The 25351-nt window shown below is 45.1% G+C and overlaps 1 protein-coding gene across 4 annotated transcripts in view; it reads right to left on the bottom strand.

Moving 5' to 3' along the window:
• Nucleotides 1-25351, bottom strand: part of GABRG3 (gamma-aminobutyric acid type A receptor subunit gamma3) — a 437607-nt gene that overhangs the window by 23840 nt on the left and 388416 nt on the right. For all 4 annotated transcript variants that reach the window (XM_029046704.2, XM_029046705.2, XM_039914661.1 and 1 more), the window contains one exon: nt 689-841. In XM_029046704.2, coding sequence (XP_028902537.1) covers nt 689-841 — 153 coding nt within the window. The remainder of the gene's footprint in view (nt 1-688; nt 842-25351) is intronic.

Below are 25351 nucleotides of genomic sequence, written 5' to 3'. Positions count from 1 at the left end.
CTCCAGCCCTGATCTCTCTCCTTCTCTGCAGTCTCACATTTCCTATTGTTTTTGGATCATCTCTACTTAGCTGTACTTCAATCTTATTATGTCCAAAACAGAATTAATCTTCCCACTCTAAATCTGTCTTTCCCCAGACTTTCACATTCTTATAGGTTACTCCACCATTCTCCCTGCCTCACAACCTCAAACCTAGGCCTTATCTTCAACTCGCCTCTCTCTTTCAACCCACATATTCCTTCTGTCACCAAATCCTGTCGGTTCCACCTTCCCAACAGCTCTAGTGAGTAGACAAGGGCCTGGGGGTCAGAAGGACCTGGGTTCTAATCCCAGCTCCGTCACTTGTAACTGTGTGACCTTGGGCAAGTCACTTCTCTTTGCCTCTGTAAAATGGGGATTAAGCGACTTTTAGAGCGGGAATTAGAAGCCAAAGTCTTCTGACTCCCAGGCGTCTGCTCTAAGTCCAAAGTCCGGAGTAACCAGTAGTCTCTAAACTTCCTTTTAGTGCCTGATTTCCTCTTCTCTCCTCACACTAATTGGATCATATTTTAATGAAGTGCTTAGAGTCCCTTCAGTCGGTGACTATAAAACCGAGCCATTTGACTTTGAATCGAATCTCTCCTGCACACACCGATGGGCCCGTTTTGTACTAAGCCGACATTAAACAAAGAATCGCTCGTGTCCTTACCTAATGCCGTTCTTGCCGGTGTGGCGTCTTTCTTAATCCAAAAGGACACCCAGGATAAGACAACTGTCAATATGCAGGGAATGTATGTCTGAATCGTGAAGTATCCCATCCTTCGCCTTAAATCGAAATATATAGTCATGACGATGTAATCACCTGCAATAAAAAGGAAAAGACGTTGGGATTCATCGGCCGGCTCTGTCAGTCTGTGGGCCCCATAGGGGACAGGGAGTGTGTCCAATCTGATTATTTCGTTTTTATACCAGTGCTTAGTACAGTGTCTGGTACGTAGTAAGGTCTTAACGAGCACTGTAAGTGATTATAAAGCAGTAGAGTAGGAGTGAGCTTATTAATATTAAAAATTAGGGTATTCATATACATCTGTAAGCATAACTGATGCTGATAGTGGCCTCGTGGAAAGAGCTTGGACCAGGGAATCAGAGGAGCTGGGTTCTAATCCCGGCTCTCCCGTGTACCTATTGTGTGACCTTGGGCACGTCACTTAACTTCTCCGGGCCTCAGTTCCCTCAATTTTAAAATGGGAATTCAATGCCTTTCTCCCTCCTACTTAGGCTACGAGCCCCAAATTGGACATATTTATCTTGTATCTATCCCAGAGCTTAGTACAGTGCTTGGCACAGAGTAAGTGCTTAAGAAATACCACAATTATTATTATCATTAGTGCAAGAGGCAGCTGATGTGTTGATGAGATTCAGGGTGTTGACACTTAGTAGGGAAGGCTTCTTGGAGTAGGTGGCACTTTAGGAAGGTTTGGAAAGTGAGGAAGGCTGAAATCTAGTAGATTTTGGGTTGGTTGGTCAGGGAGACCCCGATCCTGGGGAAGAAGGTGAGCGAGGGGTCAGAGGCAGGCAAGACTGGTATACAATTCTGTAAAAAAGTGCATGATTACTCAGTTCACTAGGCATTACCAGTGTGTATTAAAATCAGGGTTTCCCCCCCACCACTCTGGTCGTGCTAAAAGAATCCTGAGATGAAACATTGCGATGGCAGGTTCAAACACGATTTTCTTTTTTCTCCTTTTCATTTAGTCATTCGTAGATCTGCGAAGAGTTAATCTGTTTAGAACTGGATGATTCCTTCACCCCACACTGAGGTGGCACAGTAAAAGGAGTCTCCGTTTCCTGCCACCGAGAATTTGAGTCTTGAAATGGTTTCAGGCCAGGCCAGAAGCGTCCTTTAATCTCAAAGCTGAGTTTTCTGTTCCCATGAGCTGAAAATACACTGCGCGGGCCTAATAATGAGTGGTCTGCACCGCTTCGATGTAGGACTTGCTTTCTTTAGGGAAACGGCAAGGTGTAGGGGACAGATAGCAGGAATAGGACACCTGGGTTCTAATGTGCCGACGCCATTGCTTGTAATAATAATAAGAATGATGATGGTATTTTTCAAGTGCTTACTATGTGCCAAGCACTGTTCTAAGCACCGGGATTGATACAAGGTTATGAGGTTATCCCACGTGGGGCTCCCAGTCTTAATCCCCATTTTACAGATGAGGAAGCTGAGGCACAGAGAACTGAAGCGACTTGCCCCAAGTCACCCAGCTGATAAGTGGCGGAGCCGGGATTAGAACCTCTGACTCCCAAGCCTGGGCTCTTTCCACTAGGCCACACTGCTTCCCTAAGCACTTGTCTGCTATGTGATGCTGGGCAAGTCACTCAACTTCTCTGCCTCAGTTTCCTCAGCTGTAAAATGGGGATAATAATAATAATAATAATGTTGGTATTTGTTAAGCGCTTACTATGTGCCGAGCACTGTTCTAAGTGCTGGGGTAGACATAGGGGAATCAGGTTGTCCCACGTGGGGCTCACAGTCTTAATCCCCATTTTACAGATGAGGGAACTGATTGTGAGCCCCATGTCGGCAGAGAGTTTGTCTGATCTGATTCCACTGTTTCTACTCTAGTGTTTGAAATGGTAAGTGTCACAGTTATTCTTCTTACTTCTAAAAAACCTCCAAGGCTGAGCCACAAGGCCAGGAGATGCATCTCCCATCAGCGTGGGTGAAATTATGCATTCCAAGAATCCTGGGTGAAGATGTAAAGTCTTAAATGGGCTGCCATGTGTTTCAGAAGACTTCCACGTAGTCAGGCGTGAAAGTAGACTCATTCTTACCTGTACAGCCGGGCAGTGTGGTAGTCACCAAAGAAAAAACATGTGATGACATACATGTTACCGGTACACTCAAGCATTAGACTATTCTCCCCTGTCCACCCAGTCCCTGTGATGGTCACCGAAGAAGGCACACAGCATGACACGGAGATTACGCCAGGCATGAGACATTAAGTGATGGCATCCTGAGTTGGACAGAATTAACCCAGGGCAAAATTGGCATTGGGGTCGGGGGTGTTGCTGGCAAACACGAGAGGGGCTTGGGTGGGAATGGGGCTGGAGGTGGATGCAGGCAGGCACCAGGGGCCCATAACTGCTTCCACCTATCTCCCCTGCTCCTGGAAAGGCTCTCTCCCCACAGCCTGACGGGTGCCCCGAGATATCGAGGAGGGAACGATCGTAGTGGAGGTGGAGCGTATTGGAACCGGCTGGCCCGGCCCACTTGGACCCGGCTTAGTGTGACTGAGGAAGAGTTGCCGAGGACAGGGCCGTGGGTCCTGGGGCCATGGCCTACGATTCTGCTCACCCCTTGTCAGGGAGGCCTCCTCTATGGAGCACGACTCTGGGCCCCATCTGGAAGGACCTGCTCAGAAGGACCCACCCGGGGATCCCTCTCCCCTCCCCACCTCAGCCAGCGGGACCGGCAGTGGTGCGGGATGGGGTGGAGAGGAGCTGGCAGCATCCCTATTTGCCTGGAGGAATCCCAGTGGCTGGAGGTGGGGTTGAGTGGGGTGCAGGGACCAGGGAGGGGCTCAGAGTCCGAGCAGTGGGGCAGGTGTGAGATGGCGGCTGAAGGACGGAGCTGGACTAGGCCGGGCTGACCCAGGATGGGCCAGATGGGACCGGACTGGTGCGAAAGATGAGAGGAGGTGACGGCTGGCTACCTGGCCTGGCTCCAGCCTTGGCCCTTCAATGTGTTGGACTGGCATTGCCGTGGCACAGTGCCAACATAGGGTACCCAGTACCTCGACCCCGCCACTCTGCCCCCAGCATCCCATCCCTGGAGGCCTGCCCACCTCTCCTGCAATTGCCCATTTTTGGCTTATCTCCTCAGTTGTACAGAGTCCATCTGGGGAGCAGGAGATAATAATAATAATGATTAATAACAATTTGGGTATTTAAGTGCTTACTATGTACCATGCACTGTACTAAGCATTGGGATACGTACAAAATAATTAAGTTGGATACAGTCCTCATTCCTCAAAAGGCCCCAGTGGTTACACATCTACCTCTGTATCAAACAGAAACTCCTTTCTGTTTGCTTGAAAGCACTCAATCATCACCTTCTCCCCTCCTATTTTACTTTGCTGATTTCCTACTAGAACCTAGTCAGCACAATACTCTTCTCCGGCACCAACCTACTTACTGTACCTCAAGCTCATCTATCTCACTGCCAACCTTTGGCCCCCATCCTCCCCCTGGCCTGGAACTCCCTCCTCCTTTATTTACGACGGACCATCACGCGCCCTGCCATCTGAGCCTTATTAAAATCGCATCTCCTCCAAAAGGCCTTTCTGGACGAAGCCCTCAACCCTCCTCCCTTTCACATCTGCATCGTCTCCGGACTTGGATCTGTACCTTTAAGCACTTGATATTCCCCCACCCTCAGTCACAGAGCACTTAGCTACCGATCCGTCACTTATTTTAATACCTGTCCCCGCCTCTGGAGTGTAAACTGCCTGTGGGCTGGGAACTTGTCTACCAAATCTGTTGAACAGAATAAACCCTCAGTTAATACCATTGATTGATTGAGTGATTGATTAATTCAACTACACCCATATGCATGGGGAGGACCAACTTGTTGGAAACCTCTCCTTGGACAGGACAGAGAAGCAGCGTGGCTCAGTGGAAAGAGCCCGGGCTTGGGAGTCAGAGGTCATGGGTTGGAATCCCGGCTCTGCCGCTTGCCATTCATTCAATTCACTCAATAGTATTTATTGAGCGCTTACTATGTGCAGAGCACTGTACTAAGCGCTTGGAATGTACAAATCGGTAACAGATAGAGATAGTCCCTTGCCCTTTGACGGTCTTACAGTCCAGTCGGGGGGTAATGTGTGTCAGATCTAATTATCTTGTTCCTACCCTGATAAATGTTCTAATAATTCCAATATCTGTCATTACATGAGGAAAGTTACTGGCATTGCGGGATGCTGAATATGTGAATGGTGTGTGGAAAGATTATTGGAAGTTTTTGGAATAGTTTCTCCCCTGTCCAAGGAGGTTTAGAAAAGAAGATAGACTAGGCTTGCTATTATTATGCCTGTTTTATTATTATTATTATGCCTGTATTTTTTAAATGCTTCCCCTGTGTCAAGCACTGTTATAAATGCTGAGGTAAGTTAATCAGGTCAGACACAGTCCCTGTCCCCACATGGAACTCACACTTTGAGGTACTTTCCAGGTCTGTGATTATATAGGTGGGATTAAGCACAATTGGTGAGGTAGAAGAATAAATTAATATCACTTTTGTCCTCTGGGAAGTTTGGTATGCTTTTCAAGGAGAATTTGCTTACTAATCTTCTATACCTTCCTACCTTCAGATCAAGTAAGCATTGTTGTCTCCCTCTGAGGAAACTGAGTCATTGTGGGAGAGTAGAATAAAACAATAAACAGACACATTCCCTGCCCACCCTGGGTTTACAGTCTATCGGGGGAGACAGGTATTAATATAAATAAATGACAGATATGGACATAAATTCTGCGGGGCTGGGAGGGGAATGAATAAAGGAAGCAAGATAGGGAGGTGCAGAAGGAGTGAGAGAAGATGAAAAGAGGGCTTAGTCGGCCTCTTGGACACAGATGCAGAGCTTGGAGACTGTACAGAAGTAGTGAGCTATGGAAAGGGAAGTTTAAAATCACTCAGCCAGAAGTCACTGGGGGGAGAGGATTTTCCATGGTCTAGTGCTCGTATTCCACTACCCCGAATCCCCAGTCTGCTTCTGAGACTACCTACTGTGTCTGCACCTCAGCAGGTGTAGCTCTGCCAATCGATCAGTCAGTAGCGTATATCGGTCACCTGACCCAGAGCGCCGTAATAAGCACTTAATAACAGTAATCATCATCATGGCATTTGTTAAGCACTGATTATGTACCAGGCACTGAACTAAGCGCTAGGGTAGATCAAGCAAATCGGGTTGGGCATAGTCCCTGTCCCACGTGGGGTCACATCTCAATCCCCATTTTACAGATGAGGGAACTGAGACATAGAGAAGTGAAATGATTTGCCCAAGGTCACAAAGCAGACAAGTGGCAGAGGAGGGATCAGCTGGGTGACTGTGGGCAAGTCACTTAACTCCTCCGTGCCTCAGTTACCTCATCTGGAAAATGGGGATTAAGACTGTGAGCCTCATGTGGGACAACCTGATTACCCTGTAAATCCCCCCTCCCCGTGCTTAGAACAGTGCTCTGCACATAGTAAGCGCTTAACAAATACCAACATTATTATTTATTTCCTGAGGGAATCCTATCCATGCTTGCTACAGGAGGTAATACCTATCAAATCCCCTCCTTGGTCTGCTTAGCAGAGGGACTTCAGTGTTTGCTTATCAAAGCAAGTACAGCTTTTCTGCAACTTTTGCTGGTCAGGGATTTGAATCTAGTTTCCAGTGATGCATGACGTCCTTACTTGGTCCAAATTGTCTTTGAATAACAGTAATAATAACTGTAGTATTTGTTAAGCACATATTATGTGCCAAGCACTGTATTAAGCCCTGGAGTGGATACAAGCAAATTGGATTGGACACAGTCCCTGACCCTCAGGGAGCTCACAGTCTTAAACTCCATGTTACAGATGAGGTAACCGAGGCACAGAGAAGTTGAGTGATTTACCCAAGGTCACACAGCAGACATGTGGGGAGAGCGGGTATTAGAACACTGATCCTTCTTACTCCCACGTCCGTGCTTTTTCCACTAGGCCAAGCTGTTGTTCTCTGCAAGTATTTGATAGATGTTTTAAAGCTTCCAACTTTAAGCTTCAATTTTGACGTGCATTCCTTAATTCCAATTCTTTGATTTATTCCAAACTTCTACCCCACCACCTACGGCTGGATAGGTGTAACATTTTAGGAGCATAGTTGGAAGGGATTTCTTGATTCAGGTCCTGATTGACAATGATCCTTTACGAGTTCAATTTTTCTTCAGGGGATCAGAGGTAGGGTTTTGCACCCCTTGACCATAGCTAAGAGACAGTTACTCATTCCTGCTTCCCTTCCCGCTTTTTCCTTCATTTTCCTGTTGCAGTCTCCCTGGGAGCCAGGAATAGTCCACCAGTTAATTTTGTACTTTCCAAGAGTTTAGTACATTGTGATGCACTATCCGTCTCCCTGTGATTCCTAAATTCGGGGCTCTAGATTCCAGATCGAAGAAAGTATCAGCACCCTCTGTAATTTAGGGTGGATGAGACTGATGACATTGAATTTTACAGTACTGCGATATTAGGAAGAGAGTCGCCAGAGTGTTGCTATGGTAACGGAGGTTCTCTGTGGAAGACAAGAATTGTAGAGTAGATTGGGATTTGATTTAACCAGATGAAAATGGAAAGTGATTTCCGCCTGAAGGTGTGTGAAACATGAATCCTGAGAGCGCATTTTTCTCAAGAAGATGATGTCAGGGCCGTTTCAGTCATCTGGAAGGGCAGTGGGGAAGAATCTGGGATAGTCCCCCTTCTAGACTGTAAAATCCCCCTCTAGGCATAATCTCGGAGTGGACAGGGAATGTGTCTGTCAACTCTGTTGTACTATTCTCTCTCAACCACTTAGTACAGTGCTCTGCACAAAGTAAGTATTCAATAAATTCCACTGATTGATCGATGGATCAATCGGTAGTAACCCTGCCTGTGGGAACCTCAGCTGGGATTTGCAAGGAAGGAGGAGCTGGGACAATTTACCTGGAGATTGGGTATCATTCCCCCTCCTATCTGTGGAACACGATCCTGAATCCTAAACCAGCTCACTAAGAGCAAACTAGCCAGCCCTGAGGCAGGGAACTTCCAGGATCTATTTCTCATGAACAGACCAGTTCGGTTTTGAAAGCTTGGTTTGCAATTTCTAGAAAACTTCATTTTCCCTCTGCTCCTCCCCCTCTCCCTTCCCATCCCCTCAGCACTGTACTCATCTGCTCAACTGTATATATTTTCATTACCCTATTTATTTTGTTAATGAAATGTACATCGCCCTGATTCTATTTATTTGCTATTGTTTTAATGAGCTGTTCATCCCCTTGATTCTATTTATTGCTACTGTTCTTGTCTGTCTGTCTCCCCCGATTAGACTGTGAGCCCATCAAAGGGCAGGGACTGTCTCTATCTGTTACTGATTTGTCTATTCCAAGTGCTTAGTACAGTGCTCTGCACATAGTAAGCACTCAATAAATACTATTGAATGAATGAATGAATTTTCTTGTTCAAATCTTCACTGGTCAATTGAGCACTAATAATTAATAATAATTATGACATTTGTTAAGCGCTTAACTATGTGCCAGGTACTGTATTAAGTGCTGGGATGGATACAAGCAGGTCGGGTTGGTCACAGTCCCTGTCCCACGTGGGGCTCACAGTCTCAATCCCCATTTTATAGATGAGGTAACTGAGACCCAGAGAAGTGAAGTGACTTGCTCAAAGTCACACAGCTGACGAGTGGTGGAGTCGGGATTAGAACCCATGATCTCTGACTCCCAAGCCCGGGCTTTTTCCACTGAGCCAAGCACTAGGCCCTTACAAAATAGTGAAGGGGTTGGTGCTCTGCTGACTCCATTTTTGTCTGAAGAACTCTATACCAACAATTCTGCCTCTTCTCCTTCCCTAGAAGCTACGGCCCCTGCACGCTTGAGGAATCATTTCTAATTTCCTCTTGTGTATTCTTTCCAAGTACTTAGTACAAGGTTCTGCACATTGTAATCCTTTAATAAATACTATTACTTGTCTGATGCCTGATGATTATGGATTTTAATAAGAATAATGGTGCTTGTTAAGCGCTTACTATGTGCCAAGAACTGTTCTCAGCGCTGGGGTAGTTACAGGCTAATCAGGTTGTCCCATGTGGGGCTCGCAGTCTTAATTCCCATTTTGCAGTTGAGAGAATTTAAGCGGCTTGCCCGAGGTCACACAGCAGACAAGAGAAGGAGCCGGGATGAGAACCCTCATCCTCTGACTCCCAAACCCGTGCTCTTTCCACTGAGCCACTCTGCTCCAGGCCTGCTCCTCTCCCCGCCTGCTGCCCTAGATGCCATATTCAGAATCCACCCTGTTCTGCAGTGGAATGAAGCAGAAAACTTGGTGCTGTTCCAATTTATCTAGTCAACTTCTGGATGCACTTGGGAGCAAACCATAGAAAAAGATCATCTGTCTTCACCGTCTCAGACTGATGAACTGAAGTCGTATGAATGGACTAGTTACACCGGGAACCGGATCGAATTCTCCTCATAATAGCTGGTTAGTGTTTGACATGATGCTAAGTAAGCCATTTACGTCACTTATGTCAGCCTGGAAGTTCTGTAGAGGCTTTTCGGGGCTGCTCTTTGGTTTGTTCTGTGCTTACCCAGCCCACTGAACCAAACCAAACCATGAGCTAGTTGTGAGCTGAAGCCAGGGCAGTCAACTTCTGTCATGACTCAGGAAGTCAGACTGGGGAGCCATCAGAATACCATTTGGTTGATTTCCCCTTGAGGGCCCGAAATGGGCCTCTGGGAATGGGAAAAATTCACCTGTGTCATGAGAAGAAAGAGCTCCATCGTAGGAAAATGTCTATTTAATCCTGGTCAGCCTCAATAACACTATGCATACGTCTGTTTAGTTTTGCGTCATCAAAGGCCCCAAAGAATTTTGCCAATTTACTTGGTTCCCATCCCAGTGTGTGGCATGTGCGGGATGGCTCCAGGGACAACCACAATAGCAGTGACATGGACTGTTCATTCATTCATATTTATTGATCACTTTATGCCGAGCGCTTGGGAAAATACAATGCAACAATAATTAGACTGTAAGCCCATCAAAGGGCAGGGACTGTCTCTATCTGTTACCGATTTGTACGTTCTAAGAGCTTAGTACAGTGCTCTGCACATAGTAAGCGCTCAATAAATACTTTTGAATGAATAAATAGGGATATTCCCCACCCACAATGAGCTTAGAGTCTAGAGGTGGGGCATGAATGATGCGTGGGAGGTGGGGTGGCTAGGAAAGCATGAATAATGGCTGGTGCTGAGGTAACAAATCAGAAGCAGTGTGCCTAGTGGTCAGGTCATGGGCCTCGGATTCACAAGACCAGCTTCTAATTCTAGCTCTCTCATTTCTTTGCTGTGTAACTTTGAGTGAATCACTTAACTTCTCTCTGCCTCAGTTTCCTCATCTGTAAAATGTAGATTCAGTATCTGTTCTCTGTCCCTCTTGCACTCTGTGCCGAACATGGGACCAGGACTTTGTCTAATCTGTTTGTCTTGGGGAAAGTGGGTTTATTCATTCATTCAATAGTATTTATTGAGCGCTTACTATGTGCAGAGCACTGTACTAAGCCTTGGAATGTACAAATCGGCAACAGATAGAGACAGTCCCTGCCCTTTGACAGGCTTACAGTCTAATCGGGGGAGACAGGCAGACAAGAACAGTGGCAATAAATAGAGTTAAGGGGAAGAACATCTCATTAAAACAATGACAAATAAATAGAATCAGGGTGATGTACATCTCATTAAACAAAATAAATAGGATGAGCGGACGACTACGGTGCTGAGGGGGTGGGATGGGAGAGGGGGAGGAGCAGAGGAAAAGGGGGGAGAAGAGGGTTTAGCTGCGGAGAGGTGAAGGGGGGTTGGAGGGAGCAGAGGGAAAAGGGGGGAGCTCAGTGTGGGAAGGCCTCTTGGAGGAGGTGAGCTTTAAGTAGGGATTTGAAGAGGGGAAGAGAATTAGATTGTCTGAGGTGAGGAGGGAGGGCGTTCCAGGACCGCGGGAGGACGTGGCCCAGGGGTCGACGGGATAGGTGAGACCGAGGGACGGTGAGGAGGTGGGCGACAGAGGAGCGGAGCGTGCGGGGTGGGCGTTAGAAAGAGAGAAGGGAGGAGAGGTAGGAAGGGGCAAGATGATGGAGAGCCATCCCCTTTTTAGAAATGAGGAAGCTAATACACAGAGGAAATGAAATGACTTGACCAAGGTCACCCAATGGGCAAGTGGCAGAGGTGGGATTGGAACTCAGGGCCTCTGACTCCTAGGTGTGGGATCTTGGTGGATGTGACAGATAACAATAATAATAATGATGATATTTGTTAAGCACACAGCCACAGCGTGGCTCAGTGGAAAGGGCCCAGGCTTGGGAGTCAGAGGTCATAGGTTCTAATCCTGGCTCCACCGCTTGCCAGCTGGATGATCTTGGGCAAGTCACTTAACTTCTCTGTGCCTCAGTTACCTCTTCTGTAAAACGGGGATGAAGACTGTGAGCCCTATGTGGGACAACCTGATTACCTTACATTTCCCCCAGTGCTGAGAGCAGTGCTTGGCACAGAGTTATCGCTTAACAAATACCAACATTATTATTATTAGTAGAACCCCCGACCTCTGACTCCAAAGTCCGTGCTCTTTCCACTAAGCCCCGCTGCTCATGAGATGGCAGATGATTAAATCCCTCTCTGCCCTGGTTCCTGCCCCTTCCTACCTCCACCCCACCTCGCTCCTCCCTTTTCCATTCTGAGTTTAGCTTTCTTGCCCCACTCCTCTCACCTAAACCTGCTCTCCTCAGTCTCTCCAGGCCCCCTTCGTTCACCCACAGCCTAGTCCCCAAAATGGCCCAGAAGTTTGCATTTTTGTAATTTTTTTTTCTTAGCAGCCACCTCTGTCATCACTGCCAACTCTACCATCACTCAGAACTCCTCTGCCCTGTCTTTTGCCCTCCCCACATCCACCCTGAACAGCTTCTTCCCCCTAAAATTGGCCTAAGGTAGGTAAGGAGGAGTATGGGGCATGTAAGTCAGGGAAGGATTGGGCATAGCGGCAGTAAGTTAGAAAAAAAATGAAAAGTCAGGGCATGGTCAGGAAAACAGGAGGGAGGGTCAAGTTCTGGGTATGGGGAGGGCTCAGGGGAGGAGGGCAGGAGAAGGGCGGGATGAGGAGGGGCAGGGGATGTACTTAACTCAACAGGGAGCACAGTGTGAGCAGTGTAGTGAAAATAAATACGCTGCAACATAGCCCCAAAACGTTGCATTGCTGGGGCTCCTCACACAAAGTTGTATTGGAGGTACAGCATGGCCTAGTAGAAGGAATGGAGGCCTAGGAGTTGGGGACCTGGGTTCTAATTCTGTCTCTGCTGCTTACCTGCCGTGTGACCTCAGACGAACCGCTTGACTTTTCTGTGCCTCAGTTTCCTCTTTAGTGAAATGGGGATTAATCCTGTTTGCCTTCTCTGGAAAATTAATGCTGCCCGAGTGGAAAAAAATCACGGACCTATATAACAGGGGCTCAGTTTCCTCAACTAAGAAAAGGGGACAGTAATATCTACCTCGTGTGGATGTTATGAGAACAAGAGGTAATCGATGTGAAAACGATTTGGAAAAATTAAACCTTTATAAATATAGACATAATTGTTGTTATTTTTTTTTTATACTAGACTCTAGTCTGGGCAGGGAACATATCTGCTAACTCTCTTGTATTGTACTCTCCCAAGTGCTTAGTACTGTGCTCTGCACAGGTAAGTGCTCAATAAATATCACTGATTGATTATTATTATCATTGCTGTTATAAGTCGAGCAATTTCAGTTACTGAGCTTCTAATGGAAGCAGACCACTGAACTAAATACTTAGGAGAGTACAATTGAAGCAGAAGACGTGATTTTTGACTTCAAGGACCTTGAGGGAGGCAAAGATAATTTTCAGATAGGAGAAAGAAAAGAATGGAAAATGGACACCGGAATAAACGAGTGCTTAAAAAGTAGAGCATGCAAATCATAATGATTTGCCTAATGCCTAAATATGTTACGTCTGGCTGTCGGTGCTTAAAGGTTGCATGAAAGTACTGAGGGACTTGGTGGGAGGTTCTTACCTGGGGAGGCCTGGGGAGAAGAGGAATTGATTGAAGGAAACCTCTTGGAGGAGGAAGGATTTTTAGGAGGGTTTGTAAAGTGGACAGAACCGTGGTCTGATGGATTTGAAAGGATCAGGGAGTTCCGGTAGGGGGAAGGCTGTGAGCAAGCGATGGGAGACCAGAAAGTTGAAAACAAGTAATGAGGGAAATGTTAGCATAAGAGAAGTGAAGAAAGCAAGCTGGAGCGGGGTGTGACGAGAAAGTTGATAAACAACAGAGGGCCAGTGGTCTCTCAGACCTGCCTCTCCTGTTCTCACTAGCTTTGCAGCTCAGTCGTTCCTCTCCACCCAAGTTGATCAGTCACGTCCTGTGTTTGACTCTGGGGCCTCCAATCTTCTTCTCCCCAGGTCCTCACCTTCTCCAAAGCCCCTCAGTACTTTCGTGCTACCCTCTACTTATTCTGTGATGCCCTTGTGGGTCAGGAACTGTTCCTACCCCAGCACTGAGAACTGTGCTTGACATCTCCAATCTGCTATCAGGCTGATCCAAGCTCTCTTGTGCAACCCACATATTCAGTCTGCGCCGTATCCTCTCCGTTCAACCTTCACAACACCACTAAAATCTGCTCTATCCTTTCCATCCAAACTGCTATCATATTAATCCAAGCACTTATCCAATCCTGCCTTGATTACTGCGACGGACACCTTACTGACCTCCCTGTCTCACGTCTCTTCCCACTACAGCCCATTCTTCACTCTGTTGCCAGATCATTTTTCTATAGAAATATGCAGTCCGGGCTTCGCCACTTAAAAACCTCCAGTCGTTGCCCATTCCCCTATGTATCAAACGGAAACTCCTTACTGTCGGCTTTAAAACACATAATCATCTTGCTCCCTCCTACCTTACTTCCCTGATTTCCTACTATAACCCAGCCTCTAATGTCGACCTACTTACTGACTATATGTCGACCTCGACTATCTCGCCGCCAACCTCTGGCTATTGTCCTGCCTCTAGCTTGGAACGTCCTCCCTCTTTATGTCGGAAAGACAATCAGTCACCCCTCTTTTTCAAGCTACATCTCCTCCAAGAGGCCTTCCCTAACTAGGCTCTCAATTCCTTTTCTCCCACTCTCTTCTGCATCACCCTGGCACTTGGATTTGTGCCTTTTTTTCACCCCCTCCCTCAGTTCCACAGCACCTGTGTACATATCTGTAATTTATTTATTCCCCTTCTAGACTGTAAGCTCGTATGGGCAGGGAACTTGTAAGTCATCTCTGTTATGTTACACTCTCTCAAGTGCTTAAGAGAGTGCTCTGCACACAGTAAGTTCAGTGTTTGGCACACAGTAGATGCTCAGTAAATATGATTGATTTCCCACACCATTCCCCATAGCCTGGAACTTTCTCCCTCTCCAAATTTGCCAGACCATCACTTTCACCACCTTCAAAATCTTATTAGGGTCATATCCTCCAAGAGGCTTTCCCTGATTAAGCCCTTTTTTCCCCAGCTCTCTCTCCCTTCTTCATTGTCTTTGTACTCAATTCGGTGACCTTTGGGCATTTGATATTTACCCCATCCTGAGTCCAACAACGGTCTGTGCATTATTATTATCATTATTATTATGTGCCGTCGAGTCGGTTCCGATTCATAGCAATTCCATGGATATACTTTCTCCAGAACCTATCTAACGGTACTTCCGTTATCGTTGTTATGGTCTCTATCCATGTAGCTGCTGGTCTGGCTCTTCCACCTTTTCCCTGGACTTTTCCTGGCATTAGTGTTTTCTCCAGAGAATTAGTCCTCCTTTCATTCATTCATTCAATAGTATTTATTGAGCGCTTACTATGTGCCTAAGCGCTTGGAATGAACAAGTCGGCAACAGATAGAGACAGTCCCTGCCGTTTGACGGGCTTACAGTCTAATCGGGGGAGACAGGCAGACAAGAACAATGGCAATAAATAGAGTGTCAAGGGGAAGAACATCTTGTAAAAACAATGGCAACTAAATAGAATCAGGGTGATGTACATCTCATTAAACAAAATAAATAGGGTGGTAAAGATATATACAGTCGAGCAGATGAGTACAGTGCTCAGGGGGTGGGATGGAAGGGGGGGAGGAGGAGATGGAAGGGAGGAGAAGAGGGTTTAGCTGCGGAGAGGTGAAGGGGGGTAGAGGGAGCAGAGGGAAAAAGGGGGGAGCTCAGTCTGGGAAGGCGTCTTGGAGGAGGTGAGCTTTAAGTAGGGATTTGAAGAGGGGAAGAGAATTAGATTGTATGAGGTGAGGAGGGAGGACGTTCCAGGACCGCGGGAGGACGTGGCCCAGGGGTCGATGATGAGATAGACGAGACCGAGGGACGGTGAGGAGGTGGGCGGCAGAGGAGCGGAGCGAGCGGGGTGGGCGGTGGAAAGAGAGAAGGGAGGAGAGGTAGGAAGGGGCAAGGTGATGGAGAGCCTCGAAGCCTAGAGTGAGGAGTTTTTGTTTGGAGCGGAGGTCGATAGGCAACCACTGAAGGTGTTTAAGAAGGGGAGTGACATGCCCAGATCGTTTCTGCAGGAAGATGAGCCGGGCAGCGGAGTGAAGAATAGACTGGAGCGGGGTGAGAGAGGAGGAAGGGAGATCAGAGGGAAGAATGACACAGTAGTCTAGCCGGGATATAACAAGAGCCCGTAGCAGTAAGGTAGCCGTTTGGGTGGAGAGAAAAGGGCGGATCTTGGCGATATTGTAAAGGTGAGACCGGCAGGTCTCGGTAACGGATAGGATGCGTGGGGTGAACGAGAGAGACGAGTCAAGGATGACACCGAGATCACGGGCCTGAGATACGGGAAGGATGGTCGTGCCATCCACAGTGATAGGGAAGTCTGGGAGAGGACCGGGCTTGGGAGGGAAGATGAGGAGCCCGGTCTTGCTCATGTTGAGTTTTAGGTGGCGGGCTGACATCCAGGTGGAGACATCCCGGAGGCAGGAGGAGATGCGAGCCTGAAGGGAGGGGGAGAGGACAGGGGCAGAGATGTAGATCTGTGTGTCATCTGTGTAGAGATGGTAATCAAAGCCGTGAGAGCGAATGAGTTCACTGAGGGAGTGAGTGTAAATGGAGAACAGATTAGTCCTCCTGATTATGAGTCCAAAATATGCTAATCTAAATTAAGTCATTTGGCCTTCCAAAGACCACTATGACTTAATTTGCCGTAAAATCTATTTGTTTTGGGGCAGTCCATGGTATTCCCAAAAGCCTTCTCCAACACCACATTTCAAAAGAATCGACATTCTTTCTACCTGTTTTTTTACTGTCCAGCTTTCTGGTCCATATATTGTCACTGGAAACACCATAAAATTGACAATTTCTATTTTTGTGGCAATTGCTACATCAGCACATTTTCTGAATTTTCCTAGGCTCTTGATAGCAAGTCTTCCTAACATTAATACTGAGCATATTTCTTGACTATTAGTTTCTTCATAATTGATTACCGATCCCAGGAGAGAAAAGTTGTCAACTATTTCAATCTTCTCTCCTTCCACTACAGATGTGGAAGTTTTAATTCCAGGTGTCATGATCTTTGTTTTCTTGACATTCAAATGTCATCTTTCTGCTTTGTTCCTTAACTTTTAATAATAAGCCCTTCAAATCTTCTTCACTTTCTGCTAGTAGGGTACTATCATCAGCATAACGAAGGTTGTTTGTATTCCTTCTTCCAATATTTACTCCCCGCTAGTTCTCATCCAATCTGGCTTCTCTCATTATGGATTCGGTATAAAGGATGAACAGATAAGGCGATAAGATACATTCTTAACTTCCACCCTTACTAACGGGAAACCAATCTGTTACTCCATATTCTGTTCTTATCGAAGCTTCCTGTTTGGCATATAGGTTCCGTATCAATGCAATGAAATGGTCCGGCATGCCCATTTTCCTTAACGTGCTCCAGAGTTCCTCGTAGTATACACTATATATTATAACTTATTTATTGTCTTCATCTCTGGACTGTACGTTTATTGTGAGCAGAGAACTTGTCTGACAACTCTGTTGCATTTTACTCTTAGTGCTTAGTACATTCTTCTGCACAAAGATAACTCTCGATAATGCGACTGATGATGTTGGTGATGGTAGTAAGTGCTTAATGAATGCCATAATAAATGAATAAATCACTCTTTCAACCTTAAAGATGCTCTCTCCTCAGCTCTGCTGAATCCCTTCCCTCCTCTACTTCGTGCCTCGTCTAAAAGCTCTTCTCCTTTGACACACCTTCCCTGACTACCCTGATTACTCTTTACCCTCTGCCCATTTATCCCAATCATTTAGCCACTTTAGCACCCATCTACACATCTGTTCCCTTTATCAATCTTTCTCTTTGAAATTCTTCCAACCCAACAAATTGGATTTTCATGCCCAATGTCTGATTCTCTCTCCACCGAACTGGCAGCTTGCCAAGGGCCAGAAATTGTCTTTTTCCCTTTTTAAGGTTCCTATATGCCTATTCCAAAGCTTGATCTAGAGCACCTTCAGTAACACTACTGAAGGTGATGAAAATCATTTGAAGACGAAAGAGCTGACAAAGGGGTCAAAAATGACTTGTGATGCAAGTGAATTCAAGCAATGGTATTATGGATGCCTACTATGTGCAGAGCACTGTACTAATCACTGGGGAGAGAATGGTACAATAGGATAGGTAGAGACGATTCCCTCCCTCAAGGAGCTTACAATTCAATGGGGAATATAGACACTAAAATAAAATCAAGGGGTGAGTATCAAAGTGTTTAAGAGTTACACACACTTGGCTGCACTGTCAATGGAGGAGGGAGGGGAATGAGGCCTTAATCAGGGAAGACCTCTTGAAGGAGATAAAACTTGAAGAGGATTTTCAAAGTGGGGAGAATGGTGAGCCGTTGGATATCATGGCACAAGGACGTGGGTGAGGGGTTAGTGGTGAGAGAGATGAGATCAAGGTATTGAAAGTGGGTTGGTGTTAGAGGAGTGAAGTGTGCAGGTTGGGTTGCAGTAGGAGATCACCAAGGTTATGTAAGAGGGAAAGAGTGACCTTTCCATCAGTGGGAAGGGCACTACTGTGGGTTGAGGACAGCACTATTGCTGTACCTCAAATGGAAAACAGTGGACACCTTCTCATTTAGCTTCCTCTGAAATTTTGACACCCTCCTTGCGTGGAACCTACTTCATGTGCTATTTAAATGACCTCTGTGATTTGGGTTTCTGTCCATTTTTCGGGACCTTTGAAGGAGTTAAATCAGTTGAACAAATGTATTCAGATGTGGAATTAGGCAAAGTCCCGGAGTCAGAGTCAATCTGGGGCCAAATATAAATGAGAAAAGGGAGAAAGGTTGTGGTGTTGATGGAGAAAATGTCAAGGGATCAGAAATTTAACTCATTTTTCTGCTCAAATACTGCAATTCAAAGAAGTATTTCATTGAAATGAAATTAACTTGACAAGTAATTAGTCTAAGACATGATCTAATTGTGGTTGGAGTTTGAAAAATAAGGTGTTTAAATATTCAAGTTCTTGGGCTTTAGAAGGTATTTATAGCAGCACAGAGATGCAGGAAGTGTTTTTATGAGATTTGGTTAATGAGACTTTCCTTCTGACCTCTTTGCATTCTGTCACTGGCAGCTTGTGGCCTCATCTCTTAATTATTTCCTCATTAATTATTCCTCATCTCTGCATCCTCCAAACTTGGGCCCAGTGTGATGTGAGAGATTTAATGGGAAGTGAACAAGAAAACTGGTTCCTCTTCTCCAATACAAGTTGAGGGGGACGTATTTAATAACTTCCAATGCCTTCTTCATTCCAAGGAGTATCCTTTCTCATGGCTGTCATTGCTAAAGGGACAAATTTGTCTGGATATAGCCATTTAAAATGACTAGGGACAAGAGCTAGAATTAAGCACTGGAATCCCCTGGTCTTTATTTCCAATCACAGCCACTCCCAAACGAAAACCTGAGGACCGTTGTCATCACTATTCTCTCAATTTAAGTTGGTGCCCTTTGAAATTTTCACGCTGGGAAAATAATTTGCTTCATCAAATCACACCCACTAAATTCCCTCATTCTCTTCTTCTTGCTTCGACCCCTCACCCTCCAAAAGCACTTCTTCACCCACCCACTCTCACCCACTCACTCTCACGAACATGCACAACTATCCCACTGGAGAGGTGCGTCCCTTGCTACGTTCTCTTTTCCAGTCAGCCACTGGGCTTTAAATTTCCCAGGGAGACATAGCATTACCCAGAGCAAAAGTTTGCCGGTGAGCTTCTCTTCAGGGTGGAAACAGGACTTGTGTTTATGGCAAGACATCCAGGGAGGACGTAGCAGCTGGAGGAGTCAAGGGAGATCCACCATCTTGATACTGGTCATCCTGTGGGACAGCTTGGATTTTGAATTTACTAATTCTAAGGAAATCTCTTGTTTTGGAGGACTAAAAGGCGTCCCAACCTTCATAAAAATTTTAGAGCAATCTGGCAGTACAGTGCTCCACACACAGTAATCGCTCACTAAATACCCCTAATTGATTGATATGGCAGGGGAAAGACGGATAAAGATGATGAATAACCATGTTTAAGTCACTGTCAGAAGAACCAAATTACCCAATAAGAAAAAGGGAAATGAATACAACTCGAGTCCAGGGTCTAAATAAACCTCTAATAATCTGAAAATGGGATGTTGTAGATTGAAAGGCAGAACAGAGAATGCCATGAGTTTGTTTTGATGATAATGAGATGATTTGGTGAAAATGCAATCTAAAACCTACTTAAGGATAAAGGTTGGAATTTCGTGGAGCACTACAGCGCTTAGGTAGACGATTCACGACTCTGAGAACTTAATGATGCTTTCCATCTCAGCTCTCTCTATTAGAAACAGGGCCTGTCTTCACTGTATGCCGGCAGTGTCTTTTTTTAAGGCACTCTGCAAGATCAACCAACTCCTTTGCTTACCAGCGTCTCTTTCCTTAATCAAGCTCTTCAGATACTCTCAAACAGACTCATAATATATCCTTTTTAATCAGTGAAAAGCAAATGAAAGGCCAAACTCAGAAAAAAAAATAATTTGTCCACGCATTACAACCTGACCAGGCTAAACAGATTCCATTTGTGTTCCATAATAGCTGAATGTTAATCTCTCAACGGACTCTCACAGTTGAAAAGATTCTAAGAAGATCATAAAGGGTTTGGATTTGTGTTTGATCAACTGTGAATCTCCTGTGCAACCACAGACCACAGCTTCCCCGTGTTCAAAGCCCTCCCCAAATTCCACCTCTTCCAACAAGCTTTTTTTACCTCCCTCGATTCGAAGTCATAGCAATCCAACCGCCATATCTCGCATTTAGGTATCTATACAAAATGTAGCTATATACAATAATTTTCTGTATATAATACAGATATTACAATCAATTTTCCAGTCAATTATTTATTCAGATCATTTATGAATATTCTAATTCCTTCCTCTAACAGTGCAAACTCCTTATAAAGAGGGAACACGTCTGCTGTAGCTTTCCAAAAATCATGTATTATACTCAGTGGGTACTCAATTCCCCTTCAGGATCACACCTGGAGAGTTTCCAGTACTCTACTAGTCTCGTCTATGGGAGGCAGAATCAAACAAAGGAATATATATATTCCATCCTTAGCTGGACAGTGGCTAGCGAGTGGAAGGCAATCTCTTATTAGTCAAAACACACCCAGCATGGGTGCTGGGTGGCAGTGACATGAAAGTTGAGGGTGGAGACTCAAGTTTACTGCATGGAAGGAGGCAAGGGTATTTATCTGTATTTTTACCCAGAAAACTCTCTGGATCCAAAAACGATTGCAGGTGAAACATTCTGGGAGAGATGTGTCCATGACATTGCTATGGGTCGGAGATGACTCGACGGCATAAGACAAGGCACTGTGCTCAATAAATATCATTACTCCGACTACTACTAATTCTATGAATACTAGTACTCGTAGTAGAGAAGCAGCACGGAGTAGTGGATAGAGCACTGACCACTGATTAGTCATGGGTTCTAATCCGGGCTCTGCCACTTGTCTGCTCTGTGACCATCGGCAAGTCACTGCACTTCTCTGTGCTTCAGTTCCCTCATCTGTAAAATGGGGATTGAGACCGTGAGCCCCACGTGGAACAGTAAATGTGTCCAACTCGATTTGCTTGTACCCACCCAGTGCTTAGTACAGTGTCTGGCACATAGTAAGCGCTTAAATGCCATAATTATTATTTTTATAATTACTATTAATACTGTGATTATTCCTACTACTCAACTACTGTTACTACTATTTCTATTAATATCATTATTACTTCTGCTGATAATAATAATGGTGGTATTATTCTAAGCGCTGGGGGATACGGGGTGATCAGGTTGTCCCACGTGAGGCTCACAATCTTAATCCCCATTTTACAGATCAGGTAACTGAGTCACAGAGAAGTGAAGTGATTTGCCCAAAGTCACACAGCTGGCAAGTGACAGAGTTGGGATTAGAACCCATGACCTTTGACTCCCAAGCCCGGGCTCTTTCCCTTGAGCCATGCTGCTAATATTATCACTCCTCCTACTACCAAGTATTTACATTGCTTTGAACCATTCGCATTTTTCAAATCCCTTCCTCCTAGAACTACAGAACTGGCCTCTCATCAATAAATCCATAGCAGCTATTGATCGCTTCCTGGGGGCAGAACATTCTATTCATTCATTCAATAGTATTTATTGAATAGGGTGCAGAGCACTGTACTAAGCGCTTGGAATATACAATTCGGCAACAGATAGAGACAATCCCTGCCCAATGACGGGCTTACAGTCTAATCAGGGGAAACAGATGGACAAAAACAAGTCAACGTAATCACGATAAATAGAATGAAGGGGATGTACACGCCATTAACAAAATAAATAGGGTAATAAAAATAGAGACATATGAGCACAGTGCTGAGGGGAGGGGAAGGGAGAGGGGGAGGAGCAGAGGGAAAGGGTGCTTAGTTGAGGGGAGGTGAAGGGGGGAGCAGAGAGGGAGAAGAGGGAAAAGGGGAAACTCAGTCTGGGAAGGCCTCTTGGAGGAGGTGAGTGCTCAAGTTTGCTTCTACTAAACATTCTACTAAGTTTGTGGGGAAGCAGTGGGAGAGGAACTTTAGTTCTTAAAGGTAAAAGCGAATCAGTGAAAAGGGAGCCTTTTCTCAAGGACCCCCAACCCCTTCCCATCCATCATCCCCTAACATAAGGGAGGAAAGCACATTTATGGACCAGTGGGAGTCTAACCAAATGACTCATTATGTGGATTCAGTGATGTCTCTTCTGACAAAGGACCCACAAGAGATCGATGGCCAGGACAAAAGCAGAGAGGCATTTACATTGAAGAATGGGGCTTGTACCCCATACGTGGAAGCAGCGTGGCTCAGTGGAAAGAGCACGGGCTTTGGAGTCGGAGTTCATGGGTTCGAATCCCAGCTCTGCCACTTGTCAGCTGTGTGACTGTGGGCAAGTCACTTAACTTCTCTGTGCCTCAGTTACCTCATCTGTTAAATGGGGATTAAGACTGTGAGCCCCACGTGGGACAACCCGATTCCCCTGTGTCTACCCCAGCGCTTAGAACAGTGCTCTGCACATAGTAAGTGCTTAACAAATACCAACATTATTATTATTATTATTACCCAATGCCTTCCTGCCCTGTCTAGCTTTAGCAGTTCTGACTAGCTTTGTTTGCGTCTACCCCTGAAGGCCCTCTCCCCTCTGACATTTCTCTTGCTCCCTGAGCTCAGATCCTGTTGATACTTCAGATCTTGCTGTCTACAACCAGCCTTCCCAGCCTCGCTGGCATCACTGAAACTGTTAGAAATTCTAATTCCTATGGGGGCTGATTTCCCCACACCTTCTCCCAGCACCTTATGAGGGAAAATGGGAACTCCAGTCTGTCACAACCCATCATCCCTTCATTCATTCAATCGTTTTTATTTTTATTTATAATAGCATTTGTTAAGCGCTTACTATGTGCAAAGCACTGTTCTAATCTCTGGGGGGATACAAGGTGATCAGGTTGTCCCACGTGGGGCTCACAGTTTTAATCCCCATTTTACAGATGAGGTAACTGAGGCACAGAGAAGTTAAGTGGCTTGCCCAAAGCCACACAGCTAACAAGCGGCGGAGCCAGGATTCGAACTCATGACCTCTGACTCCCAAGCCCGGGCTCTTTCCACTGAACCACACTGCTTTATACAGTGCTTTGCACATAGCGTTCAATAAATATGATTGAATGAATGAATGAATAAGCACCACACAAAATAACATGGCAATAAAGTTAATTGCGGAAATAGAATGAATAATAAAATTATGAAAAATAAAATAAAATTTAATAGCTCAGAATCCTATTCCCTTAACACTTGAGACATTTACAGGTGTATTTATGAAACTTACATTTTTAAACCCCAGCATAAGTGAATTCACTATCTAGAGAGCACTTACTGTGAGCAGAGCACTGTACTTAATCCCAGACCGCCTTAAATCTAGGATATTTAGAAATCTCTCCCCTGTCTAAAATGGCTGGCTGTAGACTGAGTCCCAGAAATTACAGTTTTTCAGGTTAATGAGCCATATCATCCCTTTGGATGCTTGAAAGTTTGGTGTGAAAAATGGCTTTCTTTATTTTTGTTCTCACATGACAAAACCTGGAGCTCTAACCTGAACTTAGGAAAGGAATTCTTGGGGTCTGCGTGTCCTCTGAAAAGCCTATGGACCAAACAAAACTAGAATCCACTACAGTCTCTGACAAAGTATCTGCTTAAAAGTAAAATAACCATGCTGGGAGCCAGCATAGTGTCATGTGAATAATACAACACTCGCAGGAGATGCGAGTGTAGATCCCATCTCTGCCATAGCTTAGTTTAGCTGCTCTGTGACTCAGTTTACTCATCAAAGAAATGGGAGTGATAAAGCATGCCTCTTCTTAGTGAGGATAACATGAACTAAATGGTGTGAGAGTGCTGGAGAAAATGAGTCTCACTTCAAAAATAATATCATTCTCAACTAGCGGTTCACTTTGAATGGGGAAGGACCAAGGAAAAGGCTTCCAAAATATTAACTACCTCATCAACTCAAAACCATATCACCAGAGGATTTTGTATAATGGGATTTGTATTAGTGTGCAAAATCAAATGGAAAATGTGCAAATAGAAAAATAATCAAAATTACTTCATGTGACATCAAGATGTTATCTGAAGATCCTGACAAATAAAAAACATAAGAAGAAGAGCACTTGCTATATATGGATATCAAGCACAGTTGACATCAAGCACAGACTGGAACTAGACTATACCTAGACTGTAGTTTCTGTCGCTCAGCTGACAGACGGCCACTTTTGACAAGAGAGACATTTAGGAATATCCTAGACTCTTTGGGATGGAGATTAAGAGGTGATGTGATGGAGTAAGGAAAACTGATGCTATGGTGTTGACAACCATTTCTTCCAAATCCATATTGCACTGTAACCAGATATGTGTGCTTTGGAAATCATTCGGCACACATCGCCTCCAAACCATCCAATGATTGACTAGCAATCTCTACGTCAAACAGAAATTCCTCATTGGGTTTAAGACAGTCAGCTCTCTTTTGATGACTTAGCCTCACTTTATTTTTTTTTGATGGTATTTATTAATCACTTACTATATACCAGGTACTGTACTGAGAACTCGGGTAGTTACAAACTAATCAGATTGGATATAGTCCAGCGTGGCTCAGTGGAAAGAGCATGGGCTTGGGAGTTGGAGATCATGGGTGCTAATCCTGCCTCTGCCACTTGTCAGCTGTGTGACTGTGGGCAAGTCACTTACCTTTTCTGTGCCTCAGTGACCTTATCTGTAAAATGGGGATTAAGATTGTGAGCCTCACGTGGGACAACCTGATTGCTCTGTATCTACCCCAGTGCTTACAACAGTGCTCTGCACATAGTAAGCACTTAACAAATACCAACATTATTATTATTATTATTGTTATTATTATTATGGGGCTCACAGTCTTAATCCCCATTTTACGGATGGGTCAGTTGTATTCATTGAGCACTTTGTGCAAAATACTGTACTGAGTGCTTGGGAAAGTACAATATAATGATATAATGGACACATTCCCTGCCCACAACAAGCTTAGGGTCTGGTGGGGGGAGACGGACATTAAATAAATAAAATACAGATATGTACATAAGTGCTGTAAGGCTGGGGGTGGGGGGATGAATAAAGGGAGGAAGTCAAGATGATGCAGAAGGGAGTGGGAGAAAAGGAAAGGAGGGCTTAGGGAAGGCTTCTTGGAGGAGATTTACCTTCAGTACATCTTTGAAGGTGGGGAGAGTACTTATCGGATATGAAGAGGGCAGACTTTCCAGGCCAGAGGCAGGAGCCCGTCACTGGGCAGGGATTGTCTCTATCTGTTGCCGAATTGTACATTCCAAGCGCTTAGTACAGTGCTCTGCACATAGTAAGCGTTCAATAAATATTATTGAATGAATGAATAACTGTGGGTGAGAGGTCTGTGGTGAGATAGACAAGATCGAGGTAGTGAGAAAGTTGGCAT

This window comes from Ornithorhynchus anatinus, chromosome 18 (genome assembly GCF_004115215.2).
Source record: "Ornithorhynchus anatinus isolate Pmale09 chromosome 18, mOrnAna1.pri.v4, whole genome shotgun sequence".
In the NCBI taxonomy this organism is placed as follows: domain Eukaryota; kingdom Metazoa; phylum Chordata; class Mammalia; order Monotremata; family Ornithorhynchidae; genus Ornithorhynchus; species Ornithorhynchus anatinus.
The sequence above is the reverse complement of the archived record's forward strand: the minus strand, read 5'-3'. Positions and strand labels throughout refer to the sequence as shown.